This window comes from Bactrocera latifrons, unplaced genomic scaffold (genome assembly GCF_001853355.1).
Source record: "Bactrocera latifrons isolate USDA-ARS-PBARC rearing strain unplaced genomic scaffold, ASM185335v1 scaffold_48, whole genome shotgun sequence".
Classification (NCBI taxonomy): domain Eukaryota; kingdom Metazoa; phylum Arthropoda; class Insecta; order Diptera; family Tephritidae; genus Bactrocera; species Bactrocera latifrons.
This window is the reverse complement of record NW_017537134.1, coordinates 1,439,417-1,455,641: the sequence shown is the minus strand read 5'-3', so window position 1 is coordinate 1,455,641 and position 16,225 is coordinate 1,439,417. Positions and strand designations below refer to the sequence as shown.

General features: G+C 32.4%; 1 protein-coding gene across 2 annotated transcripts in view; it reads right to left on the bottom strand.

Moving 5' to 3' along the window:
• The window catches only part of LOC108973457 (poly(U)-binding-splicing factor PUF60), a 231,860-nt gene that overhangs the window by 86,469 nt on the left and 129,166 nt on the right, over positions 1-16,225 (bottom strand). Inside the window, exon 2 of one of the 2 annotated variants that reach the window (XM_018940721.1) lies at positions 2,715-2,759. The exons of the other annotated variant lie outside the window; for it this stretch is intronic. Coding sequence (XP_018796266.1) covers positions 2,715-2,759 — 45 coding nt within the window. The remainder of the gene's footprint in view (positions 1-2,714; positions 2,760-16,225) is intronic. 2 annotated transcript variants of the gene reach the window in all.

Sequence of the window (16,225 nt, the reverse complement as noted above, 5' to 3'; positions counted from 1 at the left end):
AACAACAATCAGCTAGGAAATACCCGCACATACTTGCATATGTATGTACTTKTATGTGTGTGGTGTCTTTGTCCTTCTTCGTGTTTTTGGCATAATTTTTAGTTCACACTTTGCGTGTTTGAAGCAAATTAATTTTGTATAGTGAAAATGGCTTAGTCACACCCACTATACGCACACTTCAGCAAGCAAGCACCGAGAGCCACCAAGGGGACTGTTCTTGCTATTTGTAAATTTTGCCTAAGAACCATTTTATTTCGGTTTTCCGCACATTTGCGATTTTGAATGAAAAATACAAGGCAATGCAAATTCACTTCCCTTTTAGACATTTTCGAAAGTCAAGTTGCTCGCTGGTAGGCAGTTGTAATTGTTTCTGTGTGCAATTTAGCAGAAATTTAAGCAAGAATTTCATAAAGCAACGCTTTAAAGCAAGTAAACGCTGAAACTCGCTTTAAATTGAAAGCAACCAAAAGGAAGGTTTTTAATTTAAATTGAAATGCCAATATTCTTCTTTTTTGTTCGTTTTCAGTTTCAAATCAAATTGATGAATTCAACAAATCAAATCTCCTAACGCATTGACGAAATGCATGAGCTCGCCTTGGAATTGTTTTCAAAGCCTCTCTAAGATATAAAGTTAGCCCAGGGTATGGAGATATCTATCTCTGAAAGRTACCTCTGAAAAGCAATCGTGAGATTTAGACTTATTTTCAAAATATCTACGAAAAGTTTGGGATTCGACATAATCGTTTTTAAACGTTACRAAAGTTGCATAGTAAAATCGGACTTTTCCCAACAAATCAGATTTCCCTTAAAACGTTACTTTTCAATATGCCTTCTAAGCATAAWTAATTAAGTAGTTTATAAAATAATATTGAAAAATTATACTATATAATATATATTATAGTATATAACTACTTCCGTTCTAAAATCTTTCAAGTTAATATATATTTATGTAGTTTCAAGAAAAGTTTAGAAGTTTCACACCAATTTTTCACTGGTAGTGAAATGTGATGTATGTATTTAATATTTCACCTGACTGATATATATAGGAATATTTTGTATTAAATTGAATTTTTATACTCTCGCAACAATGTTGCTAAAGAGAGTATTATAGTTTTGTTCACATAACGGTTGTTTGTAAGTCCTAAAACTAAAAGAGTCAGATATAGGGTTATATATACCAAAATGATCAGGGTGACGAGTAGAGTTGAAATCCGTCTGTCCGTCTGTCCGTCCGTCCGTGCAAGCTGTAACTTGAGTAAAAATTGAGATATCATGATGAAACTTGGTACTCGTATTTCTTGGCTCCATAAGAAGGTTGAGTTCGAAGATTGGCAAAATCGGACCCCTGCCACGCCCACAAAATGGCGAAAACCGAAAACCTATAAAGTGTCATAACTAAGCCATAAATAAGGATCCAAAAAGGATCGCATTAGGGAGGGGCATATTTAGCCATAATTTTTTGGAAAAGTGGGCGTGGCCCCGCCCCCTTCTAAGTTTTTTGTACATATGTCGGAAACTGCTACAGCTATGTCAACCAAACTCTATAGAGTCGTTTCCTTCAGGCATTTTCATATACAGCTCAAAAATGGAAGAAATCGGATAATAACCACGCCCACCACCCATACAAAGGTTATGTTGAAAATCACTAAAAGTGTGTTAACCGACTAACGACACTAAATTTTACGGAAGAAATGGCAGAAGGAAGCTGCACCCAGGCTTTTTTTAAAAATTTAAAATGGGCGTGACGACGCCCACTTATGGACCAAAAACCATATCTCAGGAACTACTGAACCGATTTCAATAAAATTCGGTATGTAATATTTGCTTAACACCCTGATGACATGTACGAAATATGGGTGAAATGGGTTCACAACAACGCCTTCTTCCAATATAACGCTATTTTGAATTCCATCTGATGCCTTCTCTGTATAATATATACATTAGGAACCAATGATGATAGCGGAATAAAACTTTACACAAATACGGTATTTGAGCTGAGGTTTTCCCTTGAGGAAAAATTGTCGTGATCGGACTATAACTTTTCAATGCAATTAAAGTAAATGAAAATACAATTCAATACTCAAAGTACACAAATTGATCTAATCTAACTAATGTACAGCAAAATAAAAAAATATGTAAATAACGGATAATGAAATCTCGATTATCACTTTATCATGCGAGAGTATAAAATGTTCGGTGACACCCGAACTTAGCCCTTCCTTACTTGTTGTTACTATTTTTAAACAATAAAAATTTAAATATAATGAAGCTCACATCATTTTTTCGTATTCAGATTTATGATTTTTATATTTAATATAATAGCTTGTATCTATCTATTCTTAAATAAACGAAAAGCATTTTGAAGTTCAAAGTTTGAAAAAAAAAAAAATTATAAATTTGATTCATGTGTGTATGATTTTTGAAGTGTGAATTTGGAAGCACGATGCCAATTTTTTACATGCAGATACAAAAACCGTTGAATAATTATTGAAACAGTCGTACAAATTTATATTTTTATACTAAAAACACATGCCAATTGAATTGATAGAACGTGTAAATTTGTTATTAATATTATTAAGTGTTTTTTGCCATTTTTTATGCGTTTTTGTGTTTATCATAACACATTTAAATAACTCAAATATTCATACTTCGAAGCATATAAAAATGAATCAAAAACAGTAGTTAATAAATGTGTTTGAGGAAAAATCGCTTACCTTGCTGTTGTCAGGCAGGTGAAGGCTTTTATTGGTGTCTGAAACCTGTAATAATAAGAACCAGAAAAAGAGAAAAGAATTGCTGCACTAAACGTTTTATGCATTAATTGTATTAAATATTTATTTAAAAGGCTTCTTAAGTGTGTATTGATATTGGAAATATTATTATAAAAGTAAAAGTTGTGATATTTATTATATTTTCTACATTATTAATTAAGTGCGTTGCTATTAATTTTTTTATATTTACAAATTTTATGAATTTCAATTACAGTTAATTTATATTTTATGCTACTATTTTTTAATGCTTGATGCGTGATCTTCATATTTTATATAAATAATAGCGATTTATTATTAAAAATACTAAATAGAAATTAATTTTGTTAATAATCATACTTTACTTTATTTAATTATAATAAAAATAGATTTATCTATTTTGAGTACCCCATAATTTCTATATCATGCTGATTGACTGAGTAGTAGGTTGTCTTTTATATTTCGGGACAAGGAGACAAAAACAAATATGTATTAATTAACAAAAATCATTTTCTTGTTTTTCAAAATATTCTCTAATGAGATCAACTTTTGCATGCGTTCGAACGACGCACATGTCGAAGCAGCTCTGATTGAGGTATCTCCAAAACACGCGTTCTGAAATAATTACCCGCCTCTAAGGTGTCAATGCCAAGTCTGAATTATACGTTGAATGTTTTTGATGTTTTGAATGCTCAAAAATGTACGTACTTTTGTTGATGGACGATTTGTAAGAGCTCGCATTGTCGTGGCGAAAAGTGAGCCGTCTTTTGCGGTTGGTTTTCTTGATTTCTTGAAAGACAACCGACAAAAAAATGGTTATATACCACACAGAGTTTACTGCTCTGCGTTGTTCTTGTATGGTTGTAACATGTTAAGTTTCTTTTTCATTTTATCATTTGCTTGGAACTGCGATACGAACATTTTAGAGCCGTTGACAAATTTTGTGGGATCTAATGTGGAACATTTTTTTATGTAAGCTGATCCCACAAATGATAACAGTCGTCTCTATCCCACGATATCCCACATTGACGATATTGAAATATTAATTTGCGTACGGYATTAATAGCTTCCGGAATAACATGATTTTGACGACTTAGGTTTAAAATTTAATTAAAACAATCCATCAATTCTTGCCGAGTAAATCCACGCCGGAAGTTGAAAAAAAACGAAAAAATTCGCGATTTAATTTTTGTTTCGAGACGAATATTTTAAGTTATTGTTAACTACASAAATAGCGCTCATAACGCTCAAAACTTTCTGAGTATGTAACATGCAAAATATTAAGTTTTACGATCACGCTGTAAGCTGCCAGATTGCCACATTAGGGTTGTCAAATTCCAAAATCTAAAAGGTAACCTACATACATATGTATGATTAAGAGATAGAAATGTTACATATGCGGTGCAGGAAGGAACCAGGACGATGCAATGCAATTTCGATATATTTCTACTAAATAAATATTCTGATAAAATTTTTATTTTTAGAATTTCTAAATGGCGGAAATGGCTTTTTACCCACTGTGCTTCAATTTTTATATATGTATATAGTAACATTATAAAAAAATCACAAGCTATGCGAATATTTGCCTTTTAGCGCAATCAAATGAAGTACATAATATGCACATATAAAAACTGTTTATAGGACTTTCCATTTATGTAAGTCCGAAAAGGAAAACAATTTATAATTACAAGGGGCAAAATGAAGCCAAATGCCGCTGTAAATATATAGCTTCAATGCAATATTGTGTATTCGCATGAGCGTTTGCGACTGAACMACATATCACCAATCAAATGAGCAGATTAAATTATTGCTATTTTATATTACGCTCAATGAATTATAGTATGTGAGAATTTATTATTACAGTAGTTTGGAGACAAGTTTGGATTTCATTACMATCTCGCACGATTACGAATTTAGTAATGTGCTGGCAAAAAAGCTCGATAATGTTGTAATTTATTGATCGGGTTTAGGGATAATTAAAATAGAAGTTAYAATGCATTAAAATTAGGCGAAATTAAAAGGAAATTCCATTAACACAATAAAGCCGCTGAAAGTGAACGATTAAAAATTTAATACTAAAATCAAATTTATAACAAAATTGCACGTGATCCAATGAACTTTTTATCAAATGCAATTTATTCCTTTTTTTTTGACAGTTTTTTCTTCGCGCAAAAATTTCATATTTTTCTTCTGATTGATTTTTATGTGTAAAACGATTTACATTATTAAAGAAATTTTTGTTATATTTGTTTCTGTATTATATTATCTAAATATGCATATATACTATATTAATTATTATTAAATTGTATGAATTTTAATTCGATTTAAACTAAAAAAAAAAAACTGTTAGTATATATTGTTCGGAATATTTGTTTCACTTTCACCTTGCCTATGAACCGACTAAAACTACTGTAGGAGGATTTTTATATGCAAGGTATATGATATGCGCCCCGTTTAATCCATTTGTAGGTAATTGTTCAAGTATTTAATCTGAAATCAGGCGATATTAGATTTGTGTTACTAATTTGTACACAAAATTTTTATTATGGTCAAAAATATTTTCGACTGTTGGTCTTTTAGAGCCTCTTATTGAGGCATAGGTGGAAATTTTCTACGTACTTTTACACATATACACATTTTTCGATRCGCAATTTATAGTATTCAGTCCATGGAAATATTATATCAAAAAATTAAGAAATTATATTCTCGGCACTCGATCAAGGCATTTGCGAAGTTTATAACTTCCGAATGGACGGCTTTTGCTTAACAAAAAAAGGATTTCTTCTTCAAAGCGCTTATTAAAATATCACTGGAATCCAAGTATATGATATTTGAACATATATAAAGAATACAATTCTCCAGTAGTGGCGTTCTGGACTCAGCCATAATTATTATAATATTGATTAATTATATATAAAGAGATTACGTTTTCTGTCTTAATTTATATGAAACTTTGCGAAGTGCTTGTTGAAGAAATTCGGACTTATGCGACAACATTTTTATCGACTTTGATTCTTTTAATAAGACTTTTGGGCTGAAATTTGAAAAATTTATGGTCATATTGCGAGTATGGACGATAATGTGGGATGATTCTGCAACCTTGCGAACAATTTATTTAAAGTATAAGTAAAAACTATTTTTTCTCTACAATTTAATATTTCCATTACAAGCTACTATCTTTAATATTTATTTTATATAAAATTACGATATTTACTTAATTTTAACTCCATTAAAACTAAAATACACTAATATTTTTGTATATGCTCTATATGTACAAATCTCCTACAATTTCTGGTTATTATTAACATATTTTCCAGACAACACAATACAATAGTTATGAGAACTAACACCAACAACAAGCGACAAGCATGTAGTAAATTAATAACTTCATGCTAAATTTATTTAAACTGTAATAAATACGACAAACCCAATAACAATAAAAACAGTCACCAAACAATAAAACTTAAAGCCAAAAAAAAAAAAAATGGTGTGGAAGCATAGTAAAACCATGTATGGAGCTATAAAATGTCCAAAAGTATATAAATTAAAATTTAGCGGCGGGTAACCAACAATGCAATGCGTAAATTTTAGACACATACATACTTACATGAACACATACATACACAAATACAATAGTGCGCATTCGTGAATGGTCACTAGATACTACAACTACAACAACGAAAAATGTACGAAAACAAACATTTTATTGTACTCYCATGATGAATTAAATGTACGGCGGGGCGTATGAGCAACATTTTCACATCTATCGCATATACACATGTTTTTAGTTTATTATTGTTTTAATTGTGAAGCAAATTTATTATTGATTTAATTGTGAAGCAAATTACGGATATATTGAACAAAATTTTAATTCTAAGTATATTATCATGGTAACTGAAGCTGTGCATTGAATTGCAGGGTAATTCACAAACTGTTTGAAGGTTTCCAAAATGCTGTAGTTATTATTAAATTAAAAACTAGATATGCAACCGTATACTTTTTTAGCAAATTTATTCTTATTTTTTTTTTTAAATATTTTTATTTATTTTAAATTAATTTTTTTATTTAATTTTTTTTTTTATTCTTTAAAATTCTTATAAATTTCAATAATTGCCACACAGTCCAGTATGCCATCAATTGAAACTAGCAGTTAATATGTTTGGTGAAAAATGAAAACATTACCTACTAATTAAAAGCTTACGCACATATAGCTAGTGGTATTTATGTATGTTATGTTATTTTTTAACCGCAGGCATGTAAATATCGGGAAAACAATAAATGATGAATAAATATTAAATTGTTTGCTTGTCTTATTTATGTAAATTAAAATTTATGTGTTTRATAAACATTTATGTTATATTTTTTACTGCTAATTGATATAAATATGAAAAGACTGCATATTGTTGTATGATTATGTAAGCCTATTTGAGCAGATAAAATAAAGCATTTAATATTTTAAAATTTAATTATAACAAGGTGCATMCGAAAACCAGAAAAGCAATTTATTGTAGTTCACAGTGTTTGGGATGGTGTGCATCATGGCTAAGTGTGGGATTGGAACTTGGCTATGCCAGCATACAAATTTAAGAAAATGTGTATGAATGTTGCAGCGGGCAATATTAAACACACTTTTCAAATATTGATTAAAATATCGCCCATTGATCATATCTTTTCGATGTGCGAACCATTCGGCAGCACTGGTGCYTGCTTCAGATTTAGAATTTTATCAATGACTACCAATGCCATGTAAGGAATAAGTATAAATTTGGTGATATTTACTAGTATGAACTAAGCTTAGCTTCGGATTTCAGACTCGGCTCATTTTTGACACTATAATTGCAAATGTAAGAGACATTAAATTCAGACTAATTCATGCATTATTTACACTGCCTATCATAGTGTTCACAACAAATTAAATTTTCTTYCCAACAATGTTTAGAACCTTCACTTAATGTCCAAGACAGGCGCACACTCAGCTGTACGAATATATCCGATGCTGTCAATGAATAAATTCTACCGTTATTTAGCACAATAATTATGCTCATATATCCACGAATATCGATTGCTATCGCCTTACCTGCCACAAAAATTCTCTATTGGCTGCCTGTTAACCTGACTAAKTAATTGAATAAACGGGTCTGCGGAATCTAATTGTTTGCGTTCATCAGAGAAAATTTGTGCTAACACTTTGGGAATATCAAATTCCMAAAATATGCAAATATGCATTGGTCAGTGATGGTATGTGCTTTACTTGGGTTATTTGTGATGATCTTTAGTTTATCCTAGCACTTAGGCACTTACTTATATGAATATTTAGTTGAAGTGAAGGATGTCAAAATTATAACGGCAAGATTCCACATAAATTTATAAATCATAGTAAGTTAATCAAGCAAATGTACACTTAGTTAATATTTAATTTTCTTAAAATTTTGCAGCTGTAAACTGTAATTCCTATACCGTATAGTAGTGATAATATTGGTCGGCAGCCAATTTTATATAAATTAGTATTTCTTGTAATTAAAATGTTATGTATTTGTTGCTGTTGTTATAGCTTAAGCTAACATAACTACATATAATGGTATGTGTAGGTATGTATACAGGCAGAGGCAGGAAATGAATTTTTGGCAAATTGTCAAGCACCGAGCACAGCAACAACAACAAAAAGCATACAAAAATTGACTGACAATGCCAGCTTGAGATTAAAAGAGCAACAATAAATGTAGAAACAATGCACAGTTATGGCAATGACAACAATAGCTTAGAACATAAAATTTTTAATTTCCTGTGCTGCGGTTGGACTTCAGCAGAGGCAGCCGCACTGGCAGCTGAAGAGCATGGTGAGGCAAGARGGAAATGCGGCAAGCTTTCTGAAATATATTCCTGCGTGTATATATCTATATATACTTGTATGTACGTACATATAGCTTCATAAAATTTACTGYAATATGTCGAGCTGCACGTAAATGTATGCCACATATTTTCGGGTACTTTTTGTACAAACATTTTGGCTTTTAGTGAAAAAATTATGATATTTTGTCGTTGCATAGTTAGTTCAAGCTAACCTGTAGCTAAATATAATAGCTCTATTGATTTGATAAGGATTTGTGGAACTGATTTTCAAATTGTTTTTTATCAATATTTCTGTAAACAATTTTATATACAAGAAGAGGGTATACTGGTTTAATTTGCGAGATAGTACCTTGATAAGATCAGGCATTTAGTGAAATGGAAAACTATTAAAGTAAAGTAATTTTTAGTAAGCCTATCTGATTTCGGAAAAAGAATCTTACAAAGACGTTCATTTAACAAATGCTGCACTCAAAATTGGAAGAAYCTTATATAAGGCTCTTACTAGAAATCGAACTGAGTCTTCCTTTAAGTCTTTTTCTTCTACAAATTGTAGTTGCATCGAAGCTATACCCTTTACAATTAAAAACAAATTTCTTATAAAAAAAATTTTAGTCCGTCAGTTTGTATGGCAGCTATGTATGTGTATGCTCTAGTTATTCAATCCAGGTTGTCTTTGGTGTTGTTTTGTACTTTTCTTAGGGTATTATAGCAAATATATTTAGATGCATAAATTATTTGGAATTTTAAAATGTGTTGRAATATGCACATGTGTATGTTTTTATATGTGTTTACTTATATTTAAAGGTTAAGCAAAACTTTTACTTAAAAAATAATAAAGGCAAGCAGCTAATTAATAAAATTACAAATTTATGCAAATGAAAATTAGAAAAATTAATGCAAATACTTCAACAACAAATTGSGACACTTACTTGAATTGCCGATGCTGAAGCTTTTGCTATTGTTGTTGCAAAGACAGATATCTATCTACATGTGAGCGCATTTGCATTTGACCATAAATGCATGTATATATGTATGTGTGTGTGTGTGTGTTCATGTGCTGTGCCCACAGGCAGGTGTTGTTCTATGCATTCGAATTACTTCGGGGTTGGGTTGGCTTTCTAGGTGGCTTGTTTACCGTAATTTGCATGCATTGTTATGTGGCTACACGCAAACGCACATACAGTTATTTACATATTTACTACACTTAGAGACGTTTTGTACTTGTATAATTTACACGTGATTAGGTTTTGCTGGTGCGCGTGACCAACCACATGCACTCACACACACACACACACATGAGTAGTTGCATTTACATACTTATGGTATAGTGTTATGTGTTTCATTCTATTTATTATGCATGTATTCAAGTGCGTGTCAAGTTAGTGGATGCGAATTTTCAGAGAAATTGAGTTTCATTCACCCGCCTTGCCAATCGAAAATTACATCACAGCTAATTAATTTTATTTAATAAGTTATTTATTATGCTTTTGGAAAACTTACAAGCGATTTGCATTGCGATTAGTTCAGAAAGTCACAGAAAAGTCAGCTTACCTGCAATGAGAAGAAGAACACAATTTATGAAAAAATGTTAATTTATATGCATTGCTATCCTATAATGCGTCATTTATATCAATTGCCTTTCAAAAAGACCTCAACTCAAAACTTTCTTCTGGTATTGGTTATTCAATAAGGTACCTACTGAGCCTGGCTACATCCTAATTACTTCGGCTTATTGACTAATTTTGTTAGTAATCAGTTACCTTTCACTTTGGTGTAACGCTTGGAAATTGTCCAAGATTCACAAAATCACAAAAATCATCACAAAAAAATCACAAAAATCATATTCTCAGTTGAGGATAATTTCTAGCTTAATAGTTTCATCAAGAAACAAAGTTGTCGTTTTTGGGGTCAGCTAATTCCTCGTGTGGTTCAGGAAAAATAATTTTATCCCAAAACCCGGGTCTTATTTCCTTTGAAATGAGGAAGAAAATGACGTTACCATCAATAGCCAAAGTTAAAACACGACGTTGATCTATTTTTTCTCGGAATTTTATGAAATCGGCGCGAAACAAAACCCCTTTTGACAAAATTGGAGTGTTTTATTTCATTTCTTGCTGYTCGACCCTTTATTCCACTTCTCCTTCCAATTACCTTCCCTTATCACCGAAGAAAGCTTCGAGAACTGGCTGAATATTTTTTCTAAAGCCAAAGTTTTTATTTCGAAGCACTATATGTCGATCAAAAGCTCTTTAAAAAGCRGATGGTATATTTATAATTTTAACTAAAAAAAAATTGGTATTTGAAAGAAAACGATTTTTTTTGTCAGCAGAGCTTTTAAAGCTTTACTGAAGCTTCATAGCTTCCATAGTAATGAAAACTGTTTACCATATCCAGACTTTGGAAATTCGTCGCAGTCAAAGTGCTCTTTATTATATTTTGAACAATATTTTTCTTAACATATATAAATGCAGTTACATACAAAAGCACAAATAAATTAAGTAATCAAGACCGCTAATTAACATTACATACACCAATTAAAAAGCGCGTGGCAAATTGCTGTTTTTAGTTTAACAAAACTTAACTGCGAAATCAGTGTTCCACACGAAAACTCAGCACAAACCACAAAAGAATCAATTGAATTTCATAATTGCGTCGCAGTAGTGACGCTGGTAGCAGGGGTTTACAAACTTTTTTGTCGCTATTGCTACACCTGGAAAATGACTAGACATGTTAGTGCTAGCATGTATGCATGTAAGTTCTGCAACAAATTCTTAGTCGCCATAACCCACACATTTACAACGCTTGCAACACCCATAAGAAACACGCGAATACACAACATTTGCGTCTTGTACGCGTGGAATCGTGCGAGGTTGCATGCCACAGAATAATACACAGAACATAGTTATACTTTTGCGCCGTTTTGGGCGATTCTTGYGCAAAACGTAGTCAGTTGACGGCGAAATCGAAACTTCAACCAAGCGAAACGAAGCAAATCGAAGGCAAAAGTGAACGAGTGGAGACACAAGCAGGTAGACAGCAGTAGGCTGCCAGCMACGAAAGGCTGCTCAAGGTGAACCAGTTGCGACGCCTCGACGCAAAACAGAACAGAAAATCGAAATTATGAAAACACGCAGCCAAGGCAGAAAGAAACTGAAAACATGCAAAGAGAAAAAATAGCATAAAAATCCAAATTAAAATAAAGAGTAAATAAAGCATTGACATGTAAAGCAAGAATAATCAGAAATGATCAGTAAAATAAAGAGAACCAACAAGCCGCTAAAAGCGTAAAATGAAACAGCACACACGCATACTCGCACACTTCCCAGCTACTTGTAGGCAGGCGATTGCAACCAGAACGYCGTTCGCAAATGCAAACATGCAACAATAAATGCCAGTTATTGCAACATAACAAAGTCAAGCAATGGAAATAAATACATGCTTTAAAGGGGTGCTCGATAAGTCTGTGCCGTGTGTTAAAAAAAAAATACTTATGATTTTGTTAACTTTTTTGAGGTCTAAGGTTAGATCTAGATCCGATGATCTGGATGACGAAGCAATTTGAGTTTCTCTCTGTACGTATTTGCAATCATTTCTATTTGATTTGTGGAATGATGAAGTGATTGGTTGAGCGGAACGCGGGATAACAACTTTGCGCGGCGCTTTTGCCAAATAGATGTGGTTAGATGGCGCTAGAGCAACACTTCAAAACGATGTGATTTTTTGCCAAAGAAAGCGTTTTCTCTGGCAAACTAACATTTAGCTCAAATCATTATCAGCAATGAGCCATATTTCTATCCTACAGAGTACATAATTAAGCATCTAGCAATAAGTTGCCATCTAACTCGAACAATTCCGAAGMAGATCTTTCGTACTCTGAAAAAATTCGTAGGAAATACACCCGCAGTCATTATAACAAGCGCTCCACTTGAAAGGCCCTTTAAAAGTGCGACAGAAACTAAGATAACTGTTTTTTTTTTTCGTTTTATAGTGGCTTTGTTTTCTCATAATGAAAGCCAATAACAAAACAAACATATGTACACACGAACATAACAAGCAGCCAACATTTGATGACATGAAAAGAGCAACAAAATGCAAGTGCGTGCGCTTTTCAGCGTTGCCAACGACAATTAAGAATTAATATTTCATGATTGCAAAACTATGAAAATTGCAATAAACGCCCGTCGGCGAATGAGTGAGCAAGTGCATTTTGTAGCTTGTAATATTGCACAAATGCGCAATGGCGAGTAATTAAATATGCTGTGCTAACAGCTGATTTTCCGCAATTCGCTTCAGAGCTGTTGCGACGCTGAGTTAGAAACATGAGAAAAAGTCGACAAGTCTGGATTGAGTCATAACAAGCATATATGTGGATTACTAACTCAATTTAATAATATGTATGTATAAATAAAACATGCAGCTCTTCTTATGTGAGTAATAATCTCAAATTTATCGAGAAGCCAACGCTCYCCACTTATTGGCGGTACATTTTATGCAAAGAACTTAAGAAAACATGTTAACTTCGGTTGCACCGACGATGCAAATCAAAAAAGTTTTCCATATGAAAATTAAATTATGCTCTTTCAGTTTGTATGGCAGCTGTATGCTATATTTATYCGATGTAACTRATTGCKTTGGAGAATGCATAACCGCCTTCGGTAATAATACATGCACGCACTTGGTTTTGATAGTTCAGTTTATATGACAGCGTAAAGGTGATCAATTTCAAGTTGCTCTTCTGTTTTAAAGAAAAAGKACAGATATTTAATGAAATATGTTTATTATCATTAGAAAGACAACTCTTTGATATTCATTTTTTTCTGAGGATTATCCCTTTCAATTGCTGCATCCGTTGAAAGCTCGTTCTGACGAATGCGCCAAGGACTGAAACAAAACGAGGTTGACTTTAGACTTTACATATCACCATAGGAGAAAGTCTAAAGGTGTGATATCACATGTTSTTGGTGACCAATTGACTGGCGTATTATCATTCWGCTCACTGAAGCGTTCTCTCAATAAATCCATTGATTGGTTTAGAGTCTCCCACGTTTTYTTCTGGGTTTTACAAGCATTGTGGCAAATTTAATATATAACGTTCTCGATATATTGTTATGTTGTTGATTTTTATATTATTATTGATTATATTTTATATTCTTACATGTTTTATGCTTGCTTTGCGTTTATAAAAATATTGAAATGTGGAAGGTCTCAATTGCTCAATTTCAACAAAAATTCTGTAAGTAGATATCAATCTTATATTTGTATACTACAATACCTACGTAACTATCTAATGCATTTCTCCAACTAAACTAATTTCCTTTTGTGTCCACTTTTGAATATTTTAAATTTTCAGATGATTGCAATATCACTTCTCCACCACATCGCAAAGCGCTCCAACAAAAAGTAATCATTTAAGCGATCAAATTAGATGACAGAAACAAAAAAGACTTTAACAAAGTGTCTCATACATACACATGTGGAGACACTCAATAGAGTCGTACACGTACATATAATCTCATACAAATCTACTTGCTCAAAGAGGAAATAAAAATCTTTGCTCTGGCAGTGAGTAAGCGTCCGCATTTGAACCAATTATTCCAGCCATAAAGCTAAAACATATGTTTATGTATGTGTGTAGATGAATCTAGAAATTTAAATCAAAGCTTCAATAAAAAAAATATAAAAAAAAAAAACAACAACCAGCTGAAATAAAACTTGGGAAAACTATGAATATGGCTTGTATGTGTTTTTACTCCTTAACGTGCTTTTGGACTCATACACATACGCTCGAAGCTTGCCACAATGAAGCAAATTTGCTGTTATAACACAAACTGAAAGATTTTCAATTTGCGGTATCTTTCGCTGTTGCTTTGTTATCACAGCTCACCGTCTTTAGTTACCCACTGCTTAGCTTTGAATTTGGAGCATATGTATACTGTAGAATGGGTGTATCTATGTAGGTTATAAATCAGGCAAACAAAAGACTCGGTCTCACACCCAGTGGRACAATTTTCTAATATGTATATATAATTATTAATAAATATAATATACTTTTTTGTTTGTTTTTTGGAAAAACATACCAATCAAGTATTTTATTCTTGGAATTTCTTTTTCATAAAAATTGTTTTTTAAAGTGGTAAACATTGAGACATTAAAGTGTGTGTACTGTTTTTAGTACTACATACTACTTTACATAAATAAATACATTTAMTTTGCAATAAAAAATTTAATACAATATATTTCAGAAAATTATTCTTTCAGTGAACTGCTACTCCCGATGTCCTACTGGGTATTCAAATGACATTCTAATCGATTATCTKTGCGCTACCATAGCTCAATATCAGCTGAGGAATCAAATTGAATTCATGGAATATGTGTATTTGGCAGCACTCAGCAGCAAGCGATAACGAAGCGATTCAGCATTGCCAAGAAAATTGCAAGTTTTGCTGGAAGAGCATATGCTGTCAGTGAAATATTTTCAAAAAATTGATWTTTCTATCAGAATTATTAAACATCTCAACTTTAAGGATATTTTTAAAAACTGCCCTGTGAGTTGGTTTTTAATTCAGCAGCTTCTTTTTAAGCATTGAAGTATGTGATTGAAATCCACTAACTCTAATGAAACATCCGAAAAATCAGTTCAGTTCGTTTTTCACATTTTCAAACATTATTTAAACGAGACCCTTGCTAAATATACGCTAGAGACTCGTTARTTAATGAATTAAGCCGAAATAGTCCAATAGTGAGATAAAAGGTGGAATAATAAGTAAATTCCCTATAAATTTCTAAAAGTGGCACAGAGGTGAAAGAGCGAACAACGGTAACGAACAACGGTAAGTGGAAGTGAGAAAGGTGCGAAATAGAATTAGTTTGTAACCTTAATTAATTTAACAAGCTCTAAGTRAATCTGTTAAGTACGAGCGCATATTAAAACTAAAAATCTCACAAGCACAAAGATGTGTGCCTTGAAAAATGAAATGCATTCAACAGTGCGCACAACAGCCCTATTGACTATGCTGAGTATTTTTGTTTACACAGTGGAACTTCATTTAATCAGGGAAAATATAACCAAGCTGGCTACCAAATCAGTATTGATAGAAAAAATAGAAAAAAATGCGAGAAAATGCATTTCCTCCGCTTGATCGGAAACAATCAATTGTCAAGCAAATAAATGGAAGTGAATTACGACAATCACAGTCATTTTATGTGCTGAATATCCTGATTGTCAGCTTGTTTACCCAATAAAGTTGCTTTTCACACAGATTGAAAATGCCAGGACGACAGACGCACAGATGAGAAGTTGAATCAACGAGCAAATGTGCACTCAACGCGTTGGAAGCACTACCAATAACGGTAACTTACATTTACCTGTTTGCAAAGCTTAAGTCACAAGCTACTATGTATGTGGCTAGAAGAATGGCCCGATTCAAYTGGCAATAATAAAAACAATAAATTAAAAAGTTATTTCACGTCAACCAAGAAGCCGATAAAAGCTAGCAATTAAATTGTCGCCTCTGCTAGTGTACCGTTAGACTTTATTAACCCAATAGGTGTTTATTAAGACAGAAGTTGCATTGGYATACACGAGAGCACGCATTACACCCCAAGTAAGCAAGAAGTCAACTATCGTC